The sequence below is a fragment of the Globicephala melas genome, chromosome 11 (assembly GCF_963455315.2).
Source record: "Globicephala melas chromosome 11, mGloMel1.2, whole genome shotgun sequence".
Classification (NCBI taxonomy): Eukaryota; Metazoa; Chordata; class Mammalia; order Artiodactyla; family Delphinidae; genus Globicephala; species Globicephala melas.
The window spans coordinates 62,911,003-62,936,143 of NC_083324.2; the positions used below are offsets into that span (position 1 = coordinate 62,911,003).

The window sequence follows — 25,141 nt, forward strand, 5'->3', positions numbered from 1 at the left end:
AACTCATCAAGATCGCTCCGCCCCTTCCGACGGGTAGTGATATAGTGCTGGTACGTCACTTCCGCTCTCTCTTCCACTGGAGGCCTACACGCCGCCGCTGGGGCCGCCGCCATGGTAAGACTGGAATCGGTACGGGGATCTGGCGACATCGGAACCGGGGCAAGGAAGGTCTGCTGTCAGGGGGCCGAAAATGTCCTACTCTGGGGGCCTGCAACTTTCTGTGTGGAGCCTTGGATCGCACCCCTGGAAAAGGACGACTAAAGACATCCAGTTCTGGGGAGTGGGGCCGGAGGAAGTCATTCCGCGGGCGCTGGAAAGGCTTGGGCGTGAGTGGGGCCCTCCGGCCTCCGCCACTCAGAGTGTACTTTGGGAACGGGCAGGAGACGTGCTTCCTCCCGGAGGTTGCGTTTTTCCAAGCCTGAACACTTGATGCTCCTGCTGTCTGCAGGACCGAGGAGTTTGTTGTGTCGTGAAAACCTGACGGGGGCTTCTTGCTCTCTGTGTGACAAGCTTAACGCTCGTGTTTGAGGTTACAGTTTAATAGTAGTTCACGGTGTCTAATTTCTCCCCGAATCTCTGTCAGTCTCTAGTAATCCCCGAGAAGTTCCAGCACATTTTGCGAGTACTCAACACCAACATCGATGGGCGGCGGAAAATTGCCTTTGCCATCACTGCAATTAAGGTAAAGTAGGGTAAGGACTACTTGGGTTGTAAGTGAAACTTGGGTTGTTAACAATTGAGCTTTCGTTAAGGCAAGGTGGAGGAAGCCCAACCAGATCACCACATCTGCTGGGTAAAAAAAGAATAGTTAAGAGTGCAACTAGTTCCCTTAACCCCTTAACAATATTTGCCCGAAAAGGTAAGTGATAAAAGCCAAAGAACAGTCTCAGGTCAAGCCAATGTATTTCACCTAGGGGATGGAGAATGGGTTTGGTTGTCTACCTGAATTCACTAAAAACTTCCTGGACCATCAGCCATCAATCAGCTTGTAAGGTCCGTGCTAGATTTGGTTTCTGCCGCTCTCCCCCAGTGCATCATAACAGCAACTCTTCCTGGGAAATGTGTATATCCTAGGAATTGGATTATTGTACATTTTGAAGGGTGAGTAGAAATGCTGAGAGATTCTAAGTTGGGAGATGGGAGGTGTCACTATGTCATGACAGGACACCATTATAAGTATTTTATAGATAGGTTGTTAATTTAAAACAGTACATCATAAGCTTTTCTTTATAAGATCCATCGTATTTACTTTTTCATTCTGTAATTCAAGGAGCACAGCTTTCATACTTAAATGGTACATATGAAGACTGCTTCCTTCTGTTCTGTGAAACTAGTAAGGCCGTGTGGAATACAGTACAGGCTTACCTCATTTTATCGTGCTTAGCAAGAATGTGTTTTTTGTGGCAGCCCTGTCTCAAGGAAGTCAGTTTTCAATAGCATTTGCTCACTTGGTGTCTCTGTCACATTTTGGTAATTCTTGCAAGATTTCAAACGTTTTCATTACTGTGTTTGTTAATGGTGATCTGTGATCAGCGGCCTTTGGTGTTACTATTGCAAAAATATTTAGACTTGATGAAGACTCAGGTGATGGTTACCACTTTATAGTAATAAAGTATCTTTTAATTAAGGTATGTATGGGGTTTTTTGAGACATAAAGCTATTGGCTCCCTTAATAGATTACATAACTTTTACATGTGCTGGGAAACCAAAATATATTGTGTAGCTCCCTTTATTGCAATATTCACTGTTTGGCATGGTCTGGAACTGAGCCCACTGTATCTGTGAGGTTGCCTGTTCCCTTTTTAAAGGCTGTAGGTGAGATAGTGAAAACAAAAGATGAGCATAGTTAGTAGGATACTTTTGTTAAACCCTTCCTCTGCCTCTTTGAAATTAATTAGTTTGTTATTTGTTAGCTTAAGTATGTGTCAACCTTTGTAGTCAGCTTAAAACAGTTTAACCAAAGCAGTTTCCGATACTTAATGAGTATTTTGATAAATCTTTTTATTAACTTGATGCCCTACTTATCACTGGGAAAGATTAGATATAGACAGGTACTAGGGCCGTTGCTAATTGTGTGGAAAGTCAGCCTTTGCTGGCTCTTCCTCTGGTGAGACAACTGAAGCTTGCAGGTGGTCTTTGGGGGGGGGCAGTTTTTAGCTATTACATATAGTGCTATCACAAATGTTCTAGTACATGTACATATACATTCTTAAAGAACATCCATTTACATTTCTGGTAGGTATATAGGACATGTATATGTTTAGCTTTAGTAAATATTGCTAAACAGTTTTCCAAAGTGGTCGTATCAATTTACACTTTCTACCAGAAGTGTATGGGAGCCCTGTTGCTCCACCACCTTTGCAGGTGGTCTTTTGTTAATGATCTGGAATGTAGGGCAGGGTAATACTTAGAAATTGGAAGAAAGTTGCCGGGGGGAGGTTGAGTATAAGGAGGGGTTCCTCAAAAAAATGTAGTTAGAGGAGCAAGGTTAATTGGCCAGGGAAAGGTGAAGTATTGAAGTTGGCACAAGCAGAAGAGGGTATTTGCTGAGAGGTAATACACACCTGCAAGGTTATTCTGTGCCATGATCCCTTTGTTGTTTTTTTTCCATTTGTCCACTTTGGCTATGAATATTCCTTAAGGCTGGTTGTTCTGCTCTTTCTCTAAATCAGGATGATAACTGTTGTCTGCAGATTGTTTGGAAACATGGAGGGGGTTGGAATTGGTCACAATGACTGGGTTTCAGAGACTAGTATGAAGTTAGTATCAACTCTTCTGTTATATGGTCCAGGCCCTTGAGCTACAAAGATGAGAAAGTGATGATTTTCTGTAGTGTACTCTTCTGGATGGAGAGAATAAGGGTGGTCTGCTTGGGGCAGAGTAAAGGGGATCTGTGGGTCTAACTTAGGAGGTTGGCAAGCCAGTATCTAAATAGGGCTTTCAAAAATCTTAGCTTGACAGCAGCTTTTTTAAAAACTTGTTAATGGAAAGTTTTAAACACTTAAAAGTAGAAGGAGGGGCTTCCCTGGTGGCGCAGTGGTTGAGAGTCCGCCTGCCGATGCAGGGGACACAGGTTCGTGCCCCAGTCCGGGAAGATCCCACATGCTGCGGAGTGGCTGGGCCCGTGAGCCATGGCCGCTGAGCCTGCACGTCCGGAGCCTGTGCTCCGCAACAGGAGAGGCCACAATAGTGAGAAGCCCGCGTACCGCAAAAAAAAAAAAATAGAAGGAAGAGAAAGTTTGAGAGAGACTTAAGATCCTAGTCTCTTCCAAATCAATCTGGTAATTTGACTTCCTGCTCACTTTCTTACAGAAAGGAAATGCCATCTATTTCAGTTTCCTGGGGCCCTTGTAACACAGACTTGTTGGCTTCAAACAACAGAAACTTAATCTCTCAGTTCTGGATGCCAAACATCCTTGGTTTCTTTGTGTTACAGCTGCATCACTGTAGTGTCTCGCCTCTTATCACATGCCTTCTTCCCTCTGTGTCTGTGTCCTCTCCTTTGATAAAAACACCAGTCATTGGATTTAATCCAGTATGACCTCATTTTAACAAACTATTTCAAAATAAAGTAACGTTTTGAGGTTCTGGATGGGCATATATTTGGTGGGACACTGTTCAGCCCAGCACACAGTCCTTCACTATCCAAGTCAATTTGGCTTGTGAATTCAGGTGGCAAGGAGTACCAGTGGTGGTGGTGATATGATGCCACTGATTTAAGTGTTTGTTCATTTTGATCGTGCAGTGACCTGCCCAAAGGATCATGGCCTGTCGCCCTTAGACATCGTGAGCAACTGACATTCCTACCCCTTAATCAACCCTATTAATTCAAAATACCCTAATCTTGCTGCCTTGGTGCTACATCAGCTCTGAGGGGCATCAGCTTCATTCTCCACGATGCAGAAATGAGGAGGTGCCTTTCTTGGATGCTGCTGTATTGTCTGAACAGCAGCATTTACACTATGTCTGTATGCTGGGCAAGTGGGGAAAAAAAGATTCTGCTTTCAAGGGGTATATGCCCCAAGGTCTCTGGTCCAGCCCTGCCTCTGAACAAAACTTTTTCTCTTTTAATGATTAGGCTTTGTATCTGGAAAAGTATAAGGCATTAGGTTATTTTAGGACCTACCTTTCTGTGCTTTTTGAATCATGGGTCTATAAAGGAAACCCAAAAAATCAGACTCATCCGACTCTGAAACCTTTCCTCAGGGTGTGGGGCGAAGATATGCTCATGTGGTGTTGAGGAAAGCAGACATCGACCTCACCAAGAGGGCAGGAGAGCTCACTGAGGATGAGGTGAGGACAAGGAAGGGGGGCTGGGGATTGGGCCTATGGGGAGGGGGCAGGGAGACCATCTGGACCTGACCCTTGTCCTGCCTGCCAGGTGGAACGTGTGATCACCATTATGCAGAATCCACGCCAATACAAGATCCCAGACTGGTTCTTAAACAGACAGAAGGACGTGAAGGATGGAAAATACAGCCAGGTGTGTATTAAGATGGGGGAGATTAGAGAAAAGCAGGGTGTCCAGTTAGAATTGGTCATAGGCCAGGGGGTAGAACAAGCATACCTCACCATCTCCTCTGTATCCAGGTCCTGGCCAACGGTCTGGACAACAAGCTCCGTGAAGACCTGGAGCGACTGAAGAAGATTAGGGCCCACCGAGGGCTCCGCCACTTCTGGGGGTGAGTGGGGCGGGGGTTCATCTCTGCCTGTCCCTAGACTCCCAGGGAATTCTCATGCTCTGTCTTTTTCCAGACGTTTGTATGGTGTAAGACCTGTAACCCTTCTCTTTTCTCACCTGCAGACTTCGTGTACGAGGCCAGCACACCAAGACCACAGGCCGCCGTGGCCGCACCGTGGGTGTGTCCAAGAAGAAATAAATTTGTGGGCGTTGTCTGTTAATAAATAGTTTATACAGTTATGGCTTCCTTCTTTATGGTTCTTTGCATTTTTCTGGAGACACTAATAGGGAACATGTTCTCACACTGGGGCCTGTTGGTCATTTTCCCTCCTGCCTGATTTCCCCACTCAGCTGCCCAGACAGTGTCCTTGGTCTTGGTTAAAGCTATGCTGTTGCCACTCCCCACTGCGGGAAGCAACATTTTACTTAGTGGTGCCCTGCTCTCCAGGTGGGTGGGAGAAGGGGCAACCAACACGCTCATCCTCGAGGAGGAGCCCTCACGATTTTCAAGACTAGGCTCCCTGTTGTCTTGCAGGGTGTTGAGGCTTGTGTAGGTAGTTGAGCCTAGCCGGTTGCCGCTTAGGCGAGTATTTCCAGGTCTTTACCACCCTAGGTTTCTGAGAGTTGGGGGGAGATGCTGATTTTGGTGACCCGGAAGAGTTGAGCGGCGGGGGGGGGTGGGGCGCATTGTTGCCAGGGAGCCGCTGCCGTTCCGGCTGCACAGCGTTCGCCCGCTGTGCCCGAGGCCCGCGGGTCCAATTCCATTCTTGCCCAGTTTCGGGGAAGACCCCACTTGTACACCACAGTCCCCTCTGCATTCTGCTTGCCGCGCGGCTGCGAAGCTTCTGACAGGGTTCCCGGGGGCGCGCACGCCACGCCCTCCCAGCGAGAGGGGCGGGGCTAGGACGCTGCCGCGGACGGAAGAGGTGACTGTTGAAGCGGAAACCCGCCGGCCATGGAGGCAGGCCTCGGCGGCCGAGCCGACAAGGTAACCTCCCTTCAGCTGCAGCCATGGGCCCCGCCGCGCCGCCTCCCGCGCCGGCACCGTAGGGCGCTGGCACAGGCCGTGCCCTCCGCCCGCCCCAGCCCTGGCGTGACCGGTTAGGGACCGAAGTGTCCTAGAGCTGCACTCTCCGCCCTCTAACCGCGTTCCATCTTTCCCTCCAGGTCCCCTCTGACTGCGCCGCACCATGCGCCTCAGCCTCTTCCGGCGCCTTCTCCTGGCCGCCCTGCTGCTCGTGATTGTCTGGACGCTCTTTGGGCCCTCGGGCATCGGGGAGGAGCTGCTGAGCATCTCGCTAGCCTCCCTGCTCCCAGGCCCGGCCTCGCCCGGGCCGCCCCTGACCCTGCCCCGCCTCCTGATCCCCAACGAGGAGGCGTGCGGCGGTCCCGGCCCCCCGCCCTTCCTGCTAATCCTGGTGTGCACGGCCCCGGATAACCTGAACCAGAGAAACGCCATTCGGGCCTCGTGGGGCCGGCTGCGCGAGGCCCGAGGGCTCAGGGTGCAGACTGTCTTTCTGCTGGGAGAACCCAGCTGGGGCTCGCGCGGGAACGACCTGGCGCGGGAGTCAGCGGCCCAGGGGGACATAATGCTGGCGGCTTTCCAGGATTCCTACCGCAACCTCACTCTCAAGACCCTCAGCGGGCTGAACTGGGCCGACAAACACTGCCCCGTGGCCCGCTACATCCTCAAGACTGATGATGATGTGTTCGTCAATGTCCCCGAACTGGTATCAGAGCTGGTCCGGCGAGGAGGCCGCTGGGAGCAATGGGAAAGGGGCATGGGGCCCCCGAGAAAGGCGAAAGTTGGAGATGAAAAGTGGGAAGGAGGCCCCACCTTGGCGAGCCAGCCTGTGCCTCTCTTGTACCTGGGCCGTGTGCATTGGCGGGTGCACCCCTCTCGGACACCAGGGGGCAAGCACCAGATATCAGAGAAACAGTGGCCTCCCACCTGGGGCCCCTTTCCCCCCTATGCCTCAGGCACGGGGTATGTGCTATCGGCTTCTGCTGTGCAGCTCATACTGAAGGTAGCCAGCCGGGCACCCCTTCTGCCACTGGAGGATGTCTTTGTGGGGTTAAGTGCCCGACGAGGAGGCCTCGCCCCAACCCACTGTGTCAAGCTGGCTGGTGCCACCCACTACCCCCTGGATCGGTGCTGCTATGGGAAATTCCTGCTGACATCCCACAAGCTGGACCCCTGGGAGATGCAGGAAGCCTGGAAGCTGGTGGGTGGCTCTGACGGGGAAAGAACTGTACCCTTCTGCTCCTGGCTCCAGGGAGTCCTCGGCATCCTCCGATGCCGGGTAATAGCCTGGCTTCACAGCTGAGAGGGCGTGAGCGCCCAGGAGAGGGGTGAGGAGCTGAGAGTCCAACCAGCACCCTCACCACCTTCTCTCTCCCGGGCCCAAGGCAGGGGCTCTAGCTGGCTGCAACTGATTGGTTGCCCTACACCAGATGCGCAGTCTGTCACTGAAGACTGAGGGATACAGGACACACCTAGGGGGCTGCCTTGCCTGCCAGCCCCAAAGATGGTCATCAGGAAGAGCCGCACATGCTGGGTTGTTCTCTCCAGCCACGGCAGGGGAGGGGCACAAGCCCCTCAATAAACTTGTCTCTTTTCCTCTTCGAGTACAGTGTGGTCCTCACCAGGAGTCTCAGATCACAAACCTGGGGAACCTGAAGGCTACCAGAGCCTGCTGGATGGAAAGGACATCTCCAGGGATGTGGGAGAGGGAGGACAGCCTCTCCCTGGAGGAAGGCCCTAGAGAGCCAGACTAAAGCCACAGCGACTACAAGATAGGGGTGAGGGTAGAAGCAAGACACCACCACCTCTCGTGTCTGAGAGCAGCCCCAGGCCGGACGTGGGAAGGGAACAGGTCCACAGGATGATCCAGACATGTTATCCAAAAACCCACCTTCCTGTTTAATACCAAGCCCTCTCCCCCAACCCCCAGGAGTCAGCTTTCCACCCCCTGTGGGGGAGGGGGCTCACTGCTCCCTCCTCATTCCAGGGAACAGGTCATTCCCCACAGGTGCTCTTGGGGAGAGAATGTCGTTCCCAGGAACCCCTGGAGCCTGGCTCAGCGCACAAATCTGTCCAGGGCAGATGGCCGGGCCCCCATGGGCTTGGCCTTCTCTTGCTTCTGCGGCTGCTGCTCCAAGCTCTGCCGGACTTTGTCCTGGGGTGGGAAGAAAAGGCGAGGTGAGAAGTGGCAGGAGGGCATAGCCCACAGGCCACCCGGCCCATCCCCCAGTGCTCACTTACCCTGTGTTCCTCATCCATGACCTTCCTCTTCCTCTTCACCAGACTTGCTGTGGAGCTGCGGCCCTTCTGCTTTGGCTTTGGCTGGAAGGGAGGTTTGGTGTCGGGATCGTAGCCCTGAGGGAGGGGACAGGAGTGAAACCTGAAACAGACTTCCAAGGCAGGGAACTGCACTTATGAGGACATGGTGGGGACAGGATGTGGGGGTGAGGAAGGCCCGGGCCCTCGGGGGCCTGCTCCGTACCAGCCTCTCAAGCCGTTCCTTCTTTTCCTGCTCCAGAGAGATGACATCAACCTCTGCCAGGGCTCGTGGGTCCAGACAGATGAGCTCTGCAGGTACCTGGGTGTGTCACAGAGGGACAGGAATGCGTAAGGAGCCACAGGAGGGTGACACCCAAGAGATGCCGCTGAAGCCCACTCTTCCCAAGACCCCCGGCCCCACACCACATGCAGACACTTCCTCACCTTCTCCAGTAGGGCCTTCACCTCCCACTCCTGGCGCTGCTTCCGGCTCCTGTATGGGTTACTCTCCAGGCCGTCGAAGTTGGGCTCAGCAGCCCCTGGAGGGAGGAGGGAACACAGAACTGTAAACAGGAACCTACTCCAGCCTGAGCAAGCCCCTGGCCCCCAGCTGTCTCAGGGTCAGGCCCACTCCAGCTTCCATCCCAAGGTCATCCACTTAAGAGCCCCAGCCCTGCCCACTCACCAGGGACCAGCATGCTGGTGATGCCCCCGCTGTGCCCCACTCCCAGCACATCTTCAAAGGGGCAGAACTGAAGGCCATGCACGTGGCCTGAGAGCCGGTGGGTGAGGTAGGGCTGCTCCAGGGACGGGGGGCTGGCCTTGCCCTGTCCTGCCCATATGTTGACCACATCGCCCGTTCCTGCAGCCAGCAGTCCCCGCTGGGAGAAGGCCAGGTGCCCCGCTCCCTGGGGCAGGGTCCGAGCGCTCAGAGGCTGGAACGTCCCTCGCAAGTCAAAGATCTTCAGCTGGTGGTCCAGGCCAGAGGTGGCCATGTGCCTGGGGGCAAGGGGGGCTGGTTAATCCATAGTATGAGCTTACTGGGCAGGCCCGTGGCCAAGTCCAGGCATCAGGTCTGGTTGAAGAGAAGAAGACCAATAATGACAGTAATCACTACCATCACACCACACACTCCACGCACCTCTTCTCAGTGAGGCGGCTGTACTATTTTCATTTCCCTTTTACAGAGAAGAAACTGAAACTAGCTCAGAGAAAGGAAATCAGGGTGAGTGGTAGAGCTAGAATTCAAGTCAGACCTGTGTCTTTAGTGTCTGTGCTCTTACCCACTCACGACATGTGAATGAAAGGGAGGACACACACGACAATCTACACCCAGGTGTGAGGTCCCACCACATAGACAGGCAGCCCATCGGTAAGCAGCGGGAAGGGCTCACAGCAGTGGTCAGGGAGGGCTTCGTGGGATTTGAGCCATTCTAGGTAATTCTCAAGAAAGCACAAAAAACAGAGATGCATGTATAAGCAGGTACAAATGAATTAACATCAGAGCATGGTGACAGGGAGATGGAAGCAGGGGTTTGTTTTCCAGGCTGGTGGGAAATATGGCCAGGAAGGCCAGGAGGGGACAAATTGCAGGGGCTCCTGAAGGTCGGACGGGAGATAGTTCCCAAAGCTGCTCTCCGGCAATGACAGGCCACAAGATGGAGGCTGCATGGACCTGAAAAAACCTCCTTAGGAAGCAAGGAAGTGATGCACTAGAGGGCCCTGCCCCGCCCCCTTCCCTGGAAGGAGGGTGGGCAAGGTTGGTGACCAAATCCTCTCAAGGAAGCATGTACCATGCAAGTCATTTACTTGCAGAGGTTGGAGTTTCTATTGATGTTCAAGTTGCTCCTCAGGGAGGCTGAAGGGGGACCAGCCAGGCCAGGGGATGTATGTTTGCCAGAAGCCAAAGACCCTCCTCTTAGCCTTGGCTGTGAACCCAGGAGGAAGACACTAAGGAGTTCCTACTTGAGCAGAGACTTGGCCTGTGATGGGGCCGAAGAGAGGCCCAGCTGGATACTTGTCCTGACAAGACAATCAGGGCCCAGCTCCACCCGAGGGAGAGGCCATCAGCACAAACCAGGACTTATGGAGGGCTCCTGGGACACAGGGTCACACCCTTCACTGAGCCAACAACTGAGGAGCACACGCTGGCTCCTGCCCCAAACACACCCAGCTCTGGGATCCCCTGTGCAAATGCCCACCCAGTGGCCAGATGGGTCTCCAAGGCCACACTACCACGCTACTGAACTTGCAAGAAACACTTCAGCTTTGCGAGTCCAATCCAATCCTAATGCAAGCTTCCAGAATGCCAGCTGAGGACGACAGTCAGCCTCATCTCTGGAGCCCCTGTGGCTGGTCTGAGGCACCCCTGAGGAGGACCAGAGCTAAGCCGGGGTGGGCCTAAGACCAAGGACCAGAGCCGTCTGGTGTCAGGCTGTTGACCAAACCTCCGTGAAGGAACTGATGGAGCCCTGAGCACAGGAGTAGCTGACCCAGGCAGCCTGGGGAAGGCCAAGTCCAGCTCAGGTCCAATGGCCCACAGAAGGCAGAAAACCTCAGGACAGGCCCCCTGACAGTCCTAGCACCAGACTGGCACAGACATGGAGTAAACAGGGCAGAAGCAAACCACCTGTCCACAGAGACACAACTATGGGGGGCCCAGGAGGCGTGAGCATCTGGCAGGCTTTCATAAGTTGGTAGCCACTGGGCTTTTCTTCTTCCTGATTTTCTATCAAACAACTTAAAAGTAAGGTTATGGAGTTAATACTTAATGTAGAAGATTCCTGAACAATGGTGTAAAAGGAGGAAAGCCACGTGGGAAAGAGTATTCTGACATCAACACCCAGGACACACAAGGAGGAAGAACTGGAGGCTAGAAACTGAGACACTGAGAATGGCGAGAAACAGACCTTGGAGGGACCCTGGAGGGGAAAAGCAGTCAGGACTTCACAGCGGTCGTGAGGCGGAAATTCAAAGCAGACCTGCCACCCCCAACCCTTCACATCACCAGCCAGACCTAAAGAGGACAATCGTCTTTGACAAAGATGACGAAATACAGCGCTCCCTACCCACCAGGCACCATGATCAACTCTATAGGCCTTAACTCGCGTTCACGCCTACAACAGTTTTCTAAGCTAAGCCCCAGGCTTGGCAAACTATGGCCCATGAGCCAACAAAGCCAGCGCACCACCTATTTCTGTATAGCCCACAAACTGTAAAGAATGGTTTTTACATTTTTAAGTGGTTGGGAAAAAAAATCAAAAGAAATATATTTTGAAACATGAAAATTATTTGAAAACTCCAGTGTCAGCATCTACAAATAAAGATTTATTGGGACACAGTCACACTCATTCAGTTACTTGTTCTGTGGCTGCTTTTTGTGCTAAGACAGCACGGTATTGTGGTCAAGACTGACACCACGTAAAGCATCTCACTTGAGAGTACCAAATTTCAAGTACCAAAATCTCTCCACAGATCGGCATCTGTAGATAAACATTTGCAATTGGGTTGGATGATTTGGGACACTAACTTTCAACCTCAATTAAACCAAATGTTATTCTCAAAAACAGGAATCCAACTCTTCCCATGAGTAGACCTGTATTACAAAAATATTGTGCTCAATTATTTTTCTAAGTTCATTGCTTAAAAATTTGCAATCCTGTGTTTCCTCTTGTTATTTAAGGACCTACATAAATCACTCAGATATGCCCCATTGCCAACAAGCCTAAAATACTTACTATCAGGCTCTTTACAGAAAAAGTCTTCTGGCCCTTGAGCGAGACACTCATATCCCCAGTCTCAGGGTGAGGACAATGTGTGGTACACCGAGGTCACCTAACATGCTCGCTGACATGGCTGGTCAGGAATAACACCAGGATTTAAACCCAAGCAGCTTGGCTGCAGCGTCTGTGCCCCTCCTCTCCTTTCTGCTGCGCTGTGACACACACACCGCCCCTCACCCCCCAGCACCTCAGGCCCAAACAAGTGACTTACGTGCCTGTAGAATCTACTGCCACAGCCCGGACCCCACCACGGTGACAGAGAATCTTTGCCAGTGGCTCCTTCATGGCTGGGCTCCATAAAGACACAGTCCCTAGGCATCAGAGGAGAACTTTAGTTACTAAAAGGGCGCTGAGGTGATTAACCCTGGGAAAGATGGGGACTCAAGGCCAAGAAGTAACAAGAGAGGGAAGCAGAGGAGCAACCTGAAGGGACCCGTTAAAAGCAAATATAGAAGAAAAGCAGGGGCATTCCCTGGCGGTCCAGTGGTTAATACTCAGAGTTTTCAATGCCAAGGGCCCAGGTTCGATCCCTGGTCAGAGAACTAAGATCCCTCAAGCTGAAAAAAAAAAAAAGAAAAGAAACGAAAAGTAGGACAGGATGGTCAGGCTCAAAGTTCACCCAGGAACCGACCATTGCTGTGTCCCAGATGGATGACGGCGTTGTAAGGGTTCTGAGTCATGACGTTGAGCCGTCCAGCCCGAGCATTCAGAGCTGCCACAATCTTTCCCACTGACACGTCCAGGTAGGTCAGAAACCCTGTCTCTGACTAAGAGAGAGAGAGAGAAAATGAGTCCTGATTGCCCTCTGTCCTTCCTCTACTGGGGCCCCAGGGGAGGATGGTCAGTCTTCTCAGGGCCTGCCACCCGGTCCCTCTGCTCCGCAGCCACTCACAGCTGTGGCCAGGAGAAAGTGGAAAGGCAGGAACTCAAGCTGCGTGATGCGGTCACAGCGGCGGATGCAATGGAGCTCGATGCCCTGGTTGTCGTAAATGTGAAGCCAGCGGTTCTGGGCGACAGCAAGCAGTGCCTCCGAATGCAGAAACCTGGGAGGAGCGGAGTAACAGTACAACGTGAAAGGGAGGCACTGGCTGTCATTCGATCAGGGATGGGCTGTCTCAGCCCCACCGCTGCTAACCGAGGCCACTGACCGGATGTCCCGCACTGCCTCCATGACGTTGATCTCGCACATGAGCTTCTTTGTCACCCAATCAAGGGCGGCCACATGACCCCGGCGCCCTCCAAAAGCCAAGTGTCTGTTGGAGTTGGAGGACAGGCAGGGTGTCAGTTCAGGGGGGCACCTGGGCTCAGACGTCTGCCCCACGCCAGCTCCTTCTCTCCAGGTGAGAGCAGAGATGCTGCCATACACGCGCACCCTCACATGCAAGCAAATCACAAGACCCTCCCCACATCAACAACCCAGACACACACTGGTATGGCTGAGATGAGCAAGACTGAAGTAACTGGAATTCCTTACCTCCCAGTTCGAGAGTAATTAAGCCTGTAGGGTCCAAACTGCCTCAAGTTCAAGTCAAAATGCTAGAAAAAAAAGAAAAGAAAAAAAAGAAATAATTGGCTCCCTTTGGTAATTTTCTCTTCTAGTCCCCACTCCCATCTTACTCTGCATCCATCAACCCATTGGCCCTTTTTCCATCCTCAGGCTCACTTTGGCTGCACTTGCAATGTCCACAGCCTCCACAATGTCAGCCTGGCATATTTTTGCCGTGTCCTCCCCATCCTCTCCTTCTAGAAACCTGCAAGTGAGCATCAGGGATGAATTAAGGCTTCCTAATATGTAGTGGGTGTACCAACATAAAAATGAGAAATGAGAGCCCCATAAAGCAGGGGCTGGGAGGCCCACATTAGGGTCCACTCACCCAGGTTCCTCAGCAAGCAGCAGCTCAGAACGAGCAGCTTTGACACTTATTTCCTCTTCTTGAGCTTCAGCCGCCTCAAGTCGGCTCCGGATTTTGGTCTCAGAACGTGGCAGCTACAACATCGTTGGTGGAGAAGGAGTGGGAGAAGAACCAAGGGATATGGGGGTCACAGGAGAGCCACCCGGCCCCGCCTCCATCCAACTCACCCAGACACTTCCTGCCTGCAACCCCTCCCCACTCTCCGACTGGTCCTCACCTTTTTGGATTTGTCAATGCGACAGAACTTCTGAACCACCTCCACAGGGACGGGGGCGGGGCCTGTAAATGGGTCCTGGGCCTGGGGCAAGGAGGAGGCAATTAGGAAACAGGCTCAGGTTGACCCCAACCCTCGTACCCTCAAGCACAAGGCGACTTGCCTTGCCACCCTATCAGGTCCCAGGCTCACCCCAGACAAGCTCCGCTGAGGCCCTGGACTCCTCCGTTCCCGGGGTTTCTTCGGGACCTGGGGCTTCTTGGAGATCCGAGACTTCCTTGTGCTGTGAGTGTTCTTTGGCTTCTGGGGGCGGAACTCTTGATTCCTCTTCCGTTTACGAGGTGGACCTGGAGAGGCTCCGGCAGCAGTCTGAGTGGTCTCTTCCTCCCAGTATCGCCGCGGTTTCTGCCGACAGATCAGGATACCCGATAGTGCGCTGCCCCTCGCCCCGCCCCTCCAACCCCGCAGCTAAAAACTTCCCTTCCACCCCAAGGAGGTCTCTACCTTCTTCTTGCCCTGAAGTTTGTCTTTCTTGGGCGTGACATTATTGCCCAGCTTGGGGACCGTCTCCATCTAGTCCACTCGAACCACGATACACGTGCAAACTCTTTTCAGCTGTCCCACAATCGGATGGAGAACTCCCGGAAGTTCTCCGACCCTCATCCAATCAGCGCCGCCCCAGGTCTGAAGTCTTCTAGGCGCCATCTTGACTGAGGGCGCGCTCGCCACTGAGGGCCTCCGCGGGCCTTGGCCCCGCCCTCCCGTGCAGCAGCTTATGCCCGAGTAATGAAAGAGAGGCTGTCCGGGGCCAGGACCCAAGCAACCGTGCAGTTTCTTTTACCAGCTTGGTTTCCCCATCTTGCCTAAAACCTTCCACATCCAGTCTTTTCAGCGGAAAGCCGCTCATTAAACATGTTAGAACTACATTTCCCGGCATGCACCAGACGAAAGCTTCCGGCGCCGTCTTTTCCCGGCATTCGTTGTTTACTTCCGGGTTTACCAATACTGACGGGAGAACGTGAGTGGGTCAGGGATTCGGTTGAGGGGTTTGGGGTCCTGTTTCGCCCGCCACCCCCTGGGGCAGGGGTGAAGCAGATATTCCGGATCCGGAGAGACTGCGGTGTTCCGAGAGGCTGCCTGTCAGGAGAGCTGTCATTTCCGCAGGCCAGAAAAGGGAGCTCGGGTACCTTCCAGAGTGTGAGACCCAGCGCCCCCCTCACGCTCCCCGCAGGCTTTCGTCCCCGCCATGGCTGAGCTAATCCAGAAGAAGCTACAGGGAGAAGTGGAGAAATATCAACAGCTACAGAAGGGTAAGGGAGCAGGGTCGGTGTGGCCTCGCCCCAATTCCCTCAAAACCCAAAGCCATACCCAGACCATGTGTTCTGCACTGCCCCCACCCCACCCCCCTACTCCCGGCCCCAGCGTGCGGGTCCATCCCCACCTCTATACTCTTCCCATCCACTGACTCGCCGCCCCGTCCTTGGCCTACTTCCTCAATTGCATCTTTTTCTCATCAGGATTTTGGGGGTCGGGTGGCGCATGTGATGTCTCTAATAAAGTCTTTCCTCCCACCCACCAGACTTGAGTAAATCCATGTCAGGGAGGCAGAAACTAGAGGCACAACTAACAGAAAATAATATCGTGAAGGAGGTGAGAGACTGGGATTTGTGGGGTGAGGAGGGATCTGTCCTGGCAGTAATTCTGATCATGTATGTCCCACCCCTCCATCAGGAACTGGCCCTGCTGGATGGATCCAATGTGGTCTTTAAACTTCTGGGTCCCGTGCTGGTCAAACAGGAGCTGGGGGAAGCTCGGGCCACAGTGGGGAAAAGGCTGGACTACATCACGGCTGAGATGTGAGTCTTTATTCCACCCCCCTGTGATGTACTTGACGCGTTGGGAAAAAGGTGTTGAGGAACCATCGTAGAGTCGCTCTCCAGAGTATCCCCCAATTGTCCAGTTCCTCCAACCCTTCCCTTGTAACTCCTCTCCTCCATCCTCCCCTTAGATCTCAAGTTTTCCACCAATCTTCTTCTTGCCTTCAGCACCCTCAACAGTAAGTCTCAGTAACTTCTCCTTACTTGCTTTTTTGCCTTTCCTCAGTAAGCGATACGAATCCCAGCTCCGGGACCTAGAGCGGCAGTCAGAGCAACAGAGAGAGACCCTTGCTCAGCTGCAGCAGGAGTTCCAGCGGGCCCAGGCAGCAAAAGCAGGGGCTCCTGGGAAGGTCTGACCCTGTCCTGGGGGCAGGGGAGGGGAGGAAATGAGGCAGCTCTAGGGTCTATACTGTAGCTAATAAAATGTGAAAATACCTGGCCGTTTTCTGACCAGTCGCTTCTGTTATAATTGTCTCCATCCATTCTCCTGGTCCCTTCCACCTTATATGTTTATCACTTGCATTACTCTCTCAGGTCCAGATCCTTGCACTGGAATCTCTGTGTGGCAGAGTAACCCTTCTTTCTTGAGACTAAAATCCGAAATGTCTCAAACCTAATTCTTGCCTGTATGTGGAACCCTTAACTCTTCCATATCTTGGTTGGAAACATGAAAAGGGCATTTACAACACAATAATTTCAGGGAAAGTGAGTTTATTGAAGAACTCACAATTCTCTGACCCCAGAATGAAACATGGTGACCCTCCTTTGCTATGATTTCTTGTCATCCTCAAAATAGCCCTGGCACATTAGTTCTTTTTAGTCTCTTTCTTCCTAGAATTTGAGTGTAGCTTAAACTGATTTCAAGCCCCAGCACATAATGCATTGTAATATTGTAAGGTCTCCCAGTTTGTACATTGTCCACAAAGTTGTTCTTCCATTTCTTTGTCCTAAAATTGTTTCTTACAAATTCAGAGTCAGGGGTGTTCTTCATGCTGATCACTTTAATTGGGATGGCTAGTACTTGACATGGGTTTGTAGCAACTGAGGAGAAAAATGTAAGAGCAAATAAAGGGACCAGGGATGGCGAGGTTGCTGGGGAGGAACAAACCATTCTGAGGAAACCGTTTCCACCAAGTCCTTGCTTCCAGCTCTTCATGGATAGAGAACATTGGGCCCCTCTTTTTCCACGGTGTCTACCTTCAGCCAACTCCCCACCCCCACTCCAAGCAGCTAGTTCGTACACACTGCAAGGACGGGAGTAGAGTTCAGGTAGTGTTTTGGTTTATTAGTGTTGTCACAGTGACAGGAACCCCCAGACTAGGAAGAGGAACTCCTACTAGAACCTTTTTCTTACCATTCCCTTCCCCTGGGGCTCAGAGCCTCTAGGCTTTTCCTTTCCCCCTACTTCCAGGCCTTTCCTTGGCCCTTAGCATGTTAGGATGTGGCCAGGAATCAGAAACGGATCCTTTTCCCAGCACTAGCTGTGTGCTGCATTCATGGAAAGTGGGAAGCTATACACAGGTATCCGTCTTGGGTACCAAGATTACCAGTTCCCATAGGGCTGGATCTCGGCTGGCTGGTAAACCAGTGGCGCTTCACTGCCCCAGGGTGGTTGGCCATCCTTCTGGATTTTTCCCCAGTGCGGCAACTGCCACCATTCAGGATGGCTCCCCACATCTGGCACGGCCACCATGAGTTCTAGGAGCCAACAGGGCTTCGTCCTCAGAACAGTGCTCGGGCAATCTTCCTCCCTTTGGCCTTGATCCTGGGAAAAGAACCCCCTCCTCCCTCACTTGGGGGAGTTCCCGAGGCAGAAGGGCCACTGGCACGGCCCAGTGTAGCAGTGGAGGGCCGTCGCCGCTGCCGCAGGAGGAAATCGAGTGAAGCTCCATCCATAGCGTAGAAGACGTTAGCCGAGGGGGGGATGGTCAGCTCTGTAGGTTCAGAAAGGGTGTCAAACACAAACACAGTCATTCCCCGCACAACCCCCCGGATGTGGATGCACTCTCCTCCAGAGTCTGTCTGCCCTCCCAGCCTCTGACCTCGCTCCCCTGGGAGCAGCTGCACTAGCTCATACTCTGAAGCCACCGCAGAATCACGATTGTTTTTCTTAAGGACACGACTGATGACACTTGGAGCCTTGTCCTGGCTTGTCACCTGGCAGGACAGTAGACCAAAAGAGCAATCAGTTGGCCATGATGACCTGTGCTTTCCATTTTTCCAACCCTAGCCAGTAATCCCAACCAGAAAAGGTTACCCGCACCCAAACTTTCAAGCGACGAGGGAAACCCAACATGGTGGCTCCCTGTACTCCATCCGCCAGCCCACATAGTTGCTGGGCTGCTTCCTGTGGGGAAACTGCTATTGGTTCTGAAAATCTAATACAGCCACCCAAAGGTCAAGGTGCACCAGCTAATGCAAAGTAACCTTCAAAAGAAAACATGGTTGCTAAAACCAAAGGTCAATTAAAAGTAAAAACAGGGCTTCCCTGGTGGCGCAGTGGTTGAGAGTCCACCTGCCGATGCAGGGGACACGGGTTCGTGCCCCGGGCCGGGAGGATCCCACATGCCGCGGAGCAGCTAGGCCCGTGAGCCATGGTAGCTGAGCCTGCGTGTCTGGAGCCTGTGCTCCGCAACGGGAAAGGCCACAGCAGTGAGAGGCCCGCGTACCGCAAAAAAAAAAAAAAAAAAGTAAAATCATCCTCCCATTTGGCTGTTGACATCTAAGACATCATCTATCTCTAGTCCCTCGGGGCACCATCCTTCACCCCACCTCCCAGCCCACAGCTCCCTCACCAAGATGCTCTTGTAGACACTGCCATCTTCCCCCAGCTCCATCTGGACTCGGATGATGCGGCAATCAGAGGCCCCTGGCCCAGGCCCCCCTCCCCCATATCCAGGCCCCCTGGAGGCCCCTTCTGCACCCCCACTGAGCGGGGAGCCACAGGAGGCTGAGCGGCGGTGACCTCGAGAAGGCCTCGGGGAGGAGGCTGGGGGAGAGAGGTGGCTGGGGTCAGCGGGACTCTGAAGGGCTGGAGTGCTTTCCAGGGCGGAGTCCAGAGATGAGACAGACGGCCACTTCATGTGCTGGGGACAAACGACACAGGGAACTGGCACGAAGGCAGGGAGGTCAAGGAAGAAGGATTCACGAAGTCAGGGTCAGTGTTGAGGTCAGAGGTCAGGAGCGGAGCTCACCTGGGCCAGCCGGGTCAGCAGTGGAGCGGGGGTTGCAGGCACCTCCTCTGCCCCCACATTCGGCCAGTCCCAGGAGACAAGGGGTGTGGGACCTCCAACAGAACCCAGCACCCTGGAGTGGCAGGACATTGGGAAGGTCAGAGGGAGAAGGACAAGTCCCCAAGAGACCACCCTCCAACCACTGACTCCCTCACTCTGTCCACTGCGAGATGACAAGCGTTGGCCGAAGCACCCGCGGGGCAGGAGGGTCACTGCTACTGGATGGCTCCACCTCACAGGACACCTGATGGCTGGGGATGGGGGCAATGGGCAGAGGTCAGTGCATGACATACTGACCCCCACGCCCAGCCTGAGCCCTGGAGTCCCAACCGCACCCAGCCAGTCACCTCTGGGCCTCTGTCAGTGGCCGGAGCCCCTGTAGCCACCGCTGGATATCGGGGTCAGGTCGGAGGTCATAGCCACGACATTTGTTCTGGAGCTGCCTCAGCTCAGAAAGGACAGCAAACTCCTAGGAAGGAGCCCACAGACTGCAGGCGCCAAAATTCAGGAACCCCTGACTCTGCCCTCCTCTCCCCTTCCTGGGATGTAGCTAGGGACAGCTAGCATCCAGCCCAAATGCTCCCCTCACCTTCCTCCGCTTGTCAAAATTGATGTATCCGTTCTGCAAGGATAAAGGGGATGGGGTGAGGGTCCCAACCCTGCCACAGAGAGAACATCCCCTCTCCCAAACACTCACTTCACTCAGCCTCTCTGACTCCTCTGGCCCTCCCCCTCCTCCCCCTCTCATCCATCATGCCCCAAGACCCCTACCTTACCCTTTAAATAGAACATCATGGGTCAAAATTGTGTCCACTTTACAGTTGAGAAAATTAGAGCTCAGAAAAGATAAGGAACTTGCCCAAGATCCCAGTATTGATTTATTTAGCAAACTATATATGCTTACATCTCAGGCATGTTCTGAGCACTCGCCAAACGTTAATTCATTTAACTCTCATAATAAAAGCTTGATGTAGAGACGTCACTAGTTTCCCATTTACAAATCACTAAGGCACAAGGAGGTTAAACAAACTTGCCGAAGTAACAGAGTCCTGGCAGTGCTTCTGCCTTGCAGCCCCTTCTGGAAGGAGGTCTGTCTGACCCTGAGGCCTACTCATTCCATTATCGCAATACACACACACACACACACACACACACACACACACACACACACACACACACACACACACACACACACACACACACACACACACACACACACACACACACACACACACACACACTGACCTCCAGCTCATCCTTGGAGGCTGCGTCCAGCATCACAAGGTCCTTCAAGAAGGTGCCAAGGTATGGGACCACACCCTGAGATCAGAGGTAAGAGTCAGTCACCCCTGCCATTGATCCAAGGGCCCTCCATCTCTCCGCACTTTCCTATCCCATTGCCTCAGAGAACAAGTTGAATTCTCCTCACGCTGCTGTGCCTCCTCTTCCATCCCTCAGACTGCTTCCACCACCCACTAGTCACTCACCCCACCCCGGGAGCCAGACCTCGGGGACTTCTTGGAATTTGGCTCCAGAGAAGGCTGCAGCTTCACCTCCTGGTGGTGACAGAACAAGGAGACATGGGGGTGGGGGTGGGGGGGATGTCTGGGAATGCTGGGAACAGGCCTCACCTGCAGGAGGAGCTCCCGGCTCTGGGAATAATTATCCTCCTCGGAGAAAATCTGGCAGAGGCTGGAAAAGACTCTGAGGCTGTCCCTGGGGAGCAGGAGGCAGTGGTCTTGAGGAGGGCCCTGGCTCAGCTGCCCCCCTCCCAGCCCTTACCCGACTCCAGTGCCCCATCCTCCCCACCTGGCTGCTTCCCCCCAGGCTGCCCGAAGCCTGTGGATGGGGCTGGATTGCAGGGCCGACACCACAGCATACACTGAAGAGAAGTTTCGGAGCAGACGGCACTCCTGTGGGGTTCACAAGAGGGGGCCGCAGCTGTGGGCCTCTTTCCACACCACAGTCCCTAGTAGGGCCGAGCCTCTCTCTTACCTCTGCCACACGGATCCACTTCTCCAGCAGTCGGGCCCTCTGGGGGGGACGGAGTGGCCGTATGGTCACCTCCCCAGGCCCCTCTCCGGTTGAGGTAGCCCCCAGGACAGAGCTGACCACTGCCCCTGCCACCTTGTTGAACTGTATGACAGTAGCCCGGACAGACGGGCAGAGGTGGGAATGTCCTGGCCGGTCTCTGTGACCCCACAGGCCCCCCAGGCACTGAGAGGGGACCAGATTGAGAAATAGCTCCTGTGGGGCAGAGGTTAGAGGTTAAAGTTTGTAGTCAAGTGAGGTCAGCCTTCCAATATCGGGGGTGTGAGGATCTCAGGTGGCCAAGGAACCAGAGGGGCACAGGGTTTGAAGGGCAACAATCAAGAGGAAAGGGGGCAAGGTCAAAACTGGGTGGGCGAAGGAGACTGGGAGCTGGATCAGGAAGGATTGGAAGCACGCTAAGGATCTGGAGTCAGGGACAGGTTAGTAGGGGGCAGGGGGCAGGGGGGTCAGAGGTCAAGGTCTCACCGCATCTAGCAGGGTCAGCTGTTCGGCCAAGTGGTCAGCGAGGAACACCAGGACATCCGTGGGGTCAGCAGGGGGATCGCCGGGGAGGGCCAGGGGCTTAGGAAGTTCGGGGGTCTGGGGGTCCACCCGGGACCGGAGGTTGCGGATGAGGTCAGCGCCGCCCCCCCCAACACCCTCCCCTGCTGCATACCCTGTCCGAAGCAAGAAGCTCTCAAGCCAGTCAATCTGACCCTTGACCTCAGAGCCAAAATCCTCAGGGTGAGAGGCCAGCCAGGTTGACAGTACAGAGATGGCTACCCTGGGAGAAGTGGAATCCGCCAGGGGTCAGATGTCAGGCTGCAGCCTGGGCGGAGGGAACTGTGAGGTTAAGAATCAGGGGTCACTCACCCTTTTGTCCTCTCTAGCTCATCAGTAGGATGAGATTCAAGGGCTTCCAGCCTGGGGAGTGGAAGAGATTCTATCTGTCCATTTTTTCCAAAATGCTAGTGGCTTTGACTATTTGGGCGGGATATTCCGGCTTTAGAAAGTCCAGACATGTCAATGACCCTTGGCCCCTTATGACCCTGACCTGTCAGCCATAAGCCCTAGCAGGGCAGGCGTGGAGGTGAAGGCCCGGTGAGTAGCCAGGAAGGCTGCCGTGAAGGTCACGTCAGTCCCTGATGTCCGGGTGTCCAGCAGGTGTCTGACCAGGGCCTCCAGAGTGCCAGCTCGGAGCCTCCGGAAGGAACGCGGGGGAGGCCTCGGGGCCTGGGGGAGACAGAGGGCCAGTCACTGACCCTTTTTTCAACTCTGCCCCTAGATATCTGGGGGAAATCCCAGACCTAGGAGATGATCCAGGCTCACTGTATTAAGATTCAGAGAGGGCAAAAGACTTGACCTAAGTCACACAGCAGAGTGCAGTCTGCAAACTTCCAACCTGGCACTCTGGCCAGAAAGTTGGCCGGAGGAAGGGGAACTGGGAGGTGGAGGGTCAGAGGTGTGAAGTCAAAGTTATGATCTCACCAAGGGATCAACAGACCGATACTGGCGACTTGTGACAGTAAAGGTGGCACCATCCTCCTCCTCATCCCAGACAGACACAGGGGCCTGGAGGAGCAAGGAAGGGGAGGTCAGACAGTTCCCCACCATACCCCACTGCCCAACCCTCAGCCCCAGGCCCTACTCCTCCCTCTGTACCCCTCACCTGTTGCGGCGGGGGACAATACCAGCGAGTACGAGGGGTGGGGGGGACTGGTGACCCCAGGTCTCCCCCACTGGGGCCCAGACAGCCCCCCGCAAGCCGCCTCAGGGCCCGGTGGAGTCTAGGGGTTTGCCGTGGGGGGCTGGATGGAATGCAGGAACCCTGGTCCTGGAGACCGCTGTAGCCCCTTCCCCCCAGAGCTGAACCCCAGAACAGCGGAGAATCAAGGTGCAAAGGGTAGGAGACGGGAAGCGAGAGAGGCAGAAAGCCTGAGGCAGAGACCTTGAGAAGCTGAAACCTCAGTCACAGGCACAGCCGCATGCTCCGCCCTCCCCCGCAGGAACTGACCAAGCCCAAAGAGTTAGTCCTTCCCCTTAGCCCCCTTTCCCCGGGTCCCTCAGCCCTGGAGACCCCCCTCGAGGTGGCGGCTCTGATCCCAGTACAGGAAGAAGGGGAAGTGGGGATGATGTGGGGGAAAGACTCAGAGTGTCATGTGACCCAGCCCCTCCCCCAACCGATCCCGAAAAACCAGCCCTGCTAGTCACCCAGCCCTCACCCAGACTCTGGACCCAGGAGTCCAAAGCCTCGGGGCCTCAAATCCAACTTTTGGCGCCTCCCGAGGCCCCAGTCATACTCCTGGCCACCGCCATTAGTCCCGGAGAAAAGCAGGTGACCACCCGCCACTCAGCCCGGGATGGTCCCTCCAAGGTCCAAGAACCTTGGCTTCGCGCCTCCACCGAGAGCCCGGCAGGAGAGGGGGGAGGGGTCACGAAGTCAAAGGGTTCCCTCCCCAATCCCGGAATCAGAGGAGCGGGTTACTGTGGAAACAAACCCCTCCCCGCCAAACAAAAACAGGGAGGGAGACAGGGACCTAGACACCAAGCCCAGAGAGACGGGCACACTCGGGCACAGGCGGAGAGGGCCAGAGACCCGCAGGACAGCCAGCCAGACGCTCCTGGCAGGAACAGGGCAGGTTCCTGCGGGCAGGTCCTGAGTCACACTGCGGCACAGAACCACAGAAACGCCGGGACTCCCCGCAGCGGGGAGACAGGCAGACACCAGCGAGAGGCGCGGAAGTAGCTGAGGTAGGAAGAGATGAAGGGACACAGACACCAAAAGGTGGAGAGTCTCAGAAATATACACGCCCCCTACCTCCCACCTCCCGCGTCTCACCTCGTCGTCTTCTTCTTCCTCCTCCTCCTCCTCCTCCTCCTGCCCCCCGCCCACGCCCCGGCCACCTGGGCCCCCACCCTCTTCGGGGTCTCGACTCCGGAAGCTGCTCAGCACGACTCCCCCGGGGGGGCTCGTGTCCCAAAACAGCCGCAGGGGCCGCGGGAGCATGGCCGAGTGAAGGAATCAGCGGGGTCGGGCCATGGGGGCGCCTGGGGAGAGACAGGAGGGGTCAGGTGGAGAGTCAGGTGGACGCGGGGGATCCGGAGGGGAGGTAAGCGGGTGGGTTCTAGGTAACCGGATGGGAGTCCTGAAGGGAGGCTGGGCGGGGGGGAAGGAGGGATACAGGGGTGGAATATGGGGGGCCTTGCATTTTGGGGATGAGGGGGTCACGAGTACGGGAACGGGCAGGGTCACAGGGTGCTCTGGCTCTGACCTGCTCAGGAGGGGTGGGGGCAGCGAGGGTCCCGGGCCGCTGTTCCCGTAGGTCTCCGGCCCCTGATCAAGTTCCCGGACCGAGTCCCTTCCCTGGCTTTTCCGCACCCCCTTGTACCCCACCCCCTCGCCAGACTCCCGGGCCCTCCCGCCCTTTCCGCTCCCCCCACGTCCGCCCGCTCCGCGAGCAGGAGCCAAAAAGGGAAGGAAGTGAGGACAGGAGCCAGGGCCGCGGACGAGAGGAGCGCTAGACACTCAGGGGCCGGGACCCAGGAGCCCGGGTCTCCAGCTCCGCTGTCCTCGGGCCCCCCGGACTCGGGGATCCTGGAACCCAAATCGCCCCGCACTTAACTGATATAAAGATTTCAGTCTCCAGCCCCCGGGGAAGGGCAGGAGCCAAATTTGACATTCCTCTCCCCTAACACAACCACTAGGCTAAAACTCCCGCGGGAAGCGTTTTAGGCGGGGACGGACACAGTTACTCCAGCCCGCGGGGTTCCACTCCCACCCCCACCCGCGCGTGTAGCGGGCGGAAATCCACTCCGGCTTTTCCTGAGAGCCCTGGGTTCCCGCCCCCTCGGAAAGGGGCGGAGCAGGAAGCCGCCACGTCCGGTTCGTGACTCGGCGCTCGGGGGTTTCCGACGCCAGGGCCTGGATCTCGGTTCACGTACTGTCACCCCTCTAGGGCCGGCTTCTTCAGGGCGTCCTGTCCGCCATTAGTGGCGCCCGACCCCAATCAGTTCCGAAGGGGGATTGGGTGCAGCCGAGGCATTTGAGAGGCGGGGTCGTTGGAAGGAACCACACGCGATTGGAAGTGTTCTCGCGCTTGCAAAGGGGATCCCTGGGGAAGAACTAA

The 25,141-nt window shown here is 54.7% G+C and overlaps 5 protein-coding genes across 6 annotated transcripts; 3 read left to right on the forward strand and 2 right to left on the reverse strand.

The window, feature by feature from the left end:
- Positions 1-3: 3 nt before the first annotated feature.
- Positions 4-4,921, forward strand: RPS18 (ribosomal protein S18). Its single transcript, XM_030871094.3, has 6 exons — positions 4-114; positions 584-682; positions 4,207-4,293; positions 4,382-4,483; positions 4,591-4,682; positions 4,805-4,921. Exons 1-6 carry the CDS (start codon positions 112-114, stop codon positions 4,878-4,880), a joined length of 459 nt encoding a protein of 152 aa, XP_030726954.1. The 5' UTR covers positions 4-111; the 3' UTR covers positions 4,881-4,921.
- Positions 4,922-5,324: 403 nt separating this feature from the next.
- B3GALT4 (beta-1,3-galactosyltransferase 4) lies at positions 5,325-11,367 on the forward strand. Its single transcript, XM_030871092.3, has 2 exons — positions 5,325-5,669; positions 5,849-11,367. The coding sequence occupies exon 2, from the start codon at positions 5,872-5,874 to the stop codon at positions 7,006-7,008; it is 1,137 nt and encodes a 378-aa protein (XP_030726952.1). The 5' UTR covers positions 5,325-5,669; positions 5,849-5,871; the 3' UTR covers positions 7,009-11,367.
- On the reverse strand, positions 7,576-14,701 carry WDR46 (WD repeat domain 46). Its single transcript, XM_030871087.3, has 15 exons — positions 14,378-14,701; positions 14,066-14,278; positions 13,877-13,957; positions 13,621-13,733; positions 13,410-13,497; positions 13,221-13,282; positions 12,895-12,999; positions 12,639-12,789; positions 12,378-12,513; positions 11,958-12,057; positions 8,650-8,963; positions 8,409-8,503; positions 8,188-8,283; positions 7,947-8,060; positions 7,576-7,860 (listed from the first exon to the last, which is right to left on the reverse strand). Exons 1-15 carry the CDS (start codon positions 14,444-14,446, stop codon positions 7,762-7,764), a joined length of 1,836 nt encoding a protein of 611 aa, XP_030726947.2. The 5' UTR covers positions 14,447-14,701; the 3' UTR covers positions 7,576-7,761.
- Positions 14,702-14,869: 168 nt separating this feature from the next.
- On the forward strand, positions 14,870-16,190 carry PFDN6 (prefoldin subunit 6). Its single transcript, XM_030871095.2, has 4 exons — positions 14,870-15,183; positions 15,453-15,523; positions 15,605-15,729; positions 15,977-16,190. Exons 1-4 carry the CDS (start codon positions 15,120-15,122, stop codon positions 16,104-16,106), a joined length of 390 nt encoding a protein of 129 aa, XP_030726955.1. The 5' UTR covers positions 14,870-15,119; the 3' UTR covers positions 16,107-16,190.
- A 254-nt stretch (positions 16,191-16,444) lies between these two features.
- Positions 16,445-25,024, reverse strand: RGL2 (ral guanine nucleotide dissociation stimulator like 2). 2 transcript variants are annotated; one of them, XM_030871077.2, is made up of 18 exons: positions 24,287-25,024; positions 23,854-24,062; positions 22,503-22,586; positions 22,069-22,247; positions 21,888-21,938; positions 21,501-21,798; positions 20,979-21,230; positions 20,793-20,896; positions 20,615-20,699; positions 20,471-20,539; positions 20,229-20,303; positions 19,573-19,605; positions 19,331-19,452; positions 19,139-19,234; positions 18,945-19,056; positions 18,546-18,836; positions 17,793-17,907; positions 16,445-17,684 (listed from the first exon to the last, which is right to left on the reverse strand). In XM_030871077.2, exons 2-18 carry the CDS (start codon positions 24,019-24,021, stop codon positions 17,473-17,475), a joined length of 2,346 nt encoding a protein of 781 aa, XP_030726937.1. In that variant the 5' UTR covers positions 24,022-24,062; positions 24,287-25,024; the 3' UTR covers positions 16,445-17,472. The 2 variants fall into 2 exon arrangements, with proteins under 2 accessions (XP_030726937.1, XP_060164961.1); XM_060308978.1 differs by having other exon boundaries at positions 23,833-24,062.
- Between the last annotated feature and the right edge of the window lie 117 nt (positions 25,025-25,141).

What these genes read in the sequence shown, in the direction of transcription:
- RPS18 (XM_030871094.3), top strand. An exon ending in GAGAGCTCACTGAGGATGAG is followed by an intron (nt 4,294 to 4,381) that starts GTGAGGACAAGG and finishes CCTGCCTGCCAG; the next exon opens with GTGGAACGTGTGATCACCAT. An exon ending in AGGATGGAAAATACAGCCAG is followed by an intron (nt 4,484 to 4,590) that starts GTGTGTATTAAG and finishes CTCTGTATCCAG; the next exon opens with GTCCTGGCCAACGGTCTGGA.
- B3GALT4 (XM_030871092.3), top strand. Translation starts at nt 5,872, where the DNA reads ATGCGCCTCAGCCTCTTCCGGCGCCTTCTCCTGGCCGCCCTGCTGCTC.
- WDR46 (XM_030871087.3), bottom strand. Translation starts at nt 14,446, where the DNA reads ATGGAGACGGTCCCCAAGCTGGGCAATAATGTCACGCCCAAGAAAGAC. An exon ending in GAGGCAGTGCGGGACATCCG is followed by an intron (nt 12,790 to 12,894) that starts GTCAGTGGCCTC and finishes CGCTCCTCCCAG; the next exon opens with GTTTCTGCATTCGGAGGCAC. An exon ending in TCATGGATGAGGAACACAGG is followed by an intron (nt 7,861 to 7,946) that starts GTAAGTGAGCAC and finishes TTCCCACCCCAG; the next exon opens with GACAAAGTCCGGCAGAGCTT.
- PFDN6 (XM_030871095.2), top strand. Translation starts at nt 15,120, where the DNA reads ATGGCTGAGCTAATCCAGAAGAAGCTACAGGGAGAAGTGGAGAAATAT. An exon ending in ATATCAACAGCTACAGAAGG is followed by an intron (nt 15,184 to 15,452) that starts GTAAGGGAGCAG and finishes CCCACCCACCAG; the next exon opens with ACTTGAGTAAATCCATGTCA. An exon ending in GACTACATCACGGCTGAGAT is followed by an intron (nt 15,730 to 15,976) that starts GTGAGTCTTTAT and finishes GCCTTTCCTCAG; the next exon opens with TAAGCGATACGAATCCCAGC.
- RGL2 (XM_060308978.1), bottom strand. Translation starts at nt 24,021, where the DNA reads ATGCTCCCGCGGCCCCTGCGGCTGTTTTGGGACACGAGCCCCCCCGGG. An exon ending in GCCGGGAGCTCCTCCTGCAG is followed by an intron (nt 20,540 to 20,614) that starts GTGAGGCCTGTT and finishes TGTCACCACCAG; the next exon opens with GAGGTGAAGCTGCAGCCTTC. An exon ending in GTGTCTACAAGAGCATCTTG is followed by an intron (nt 17,908 to 18,545) that starts GTGAGGGAGCTG and finishes CTGTCCTGCCAG; the next exon opens with GTGACAAGCCAGGACAAGGC.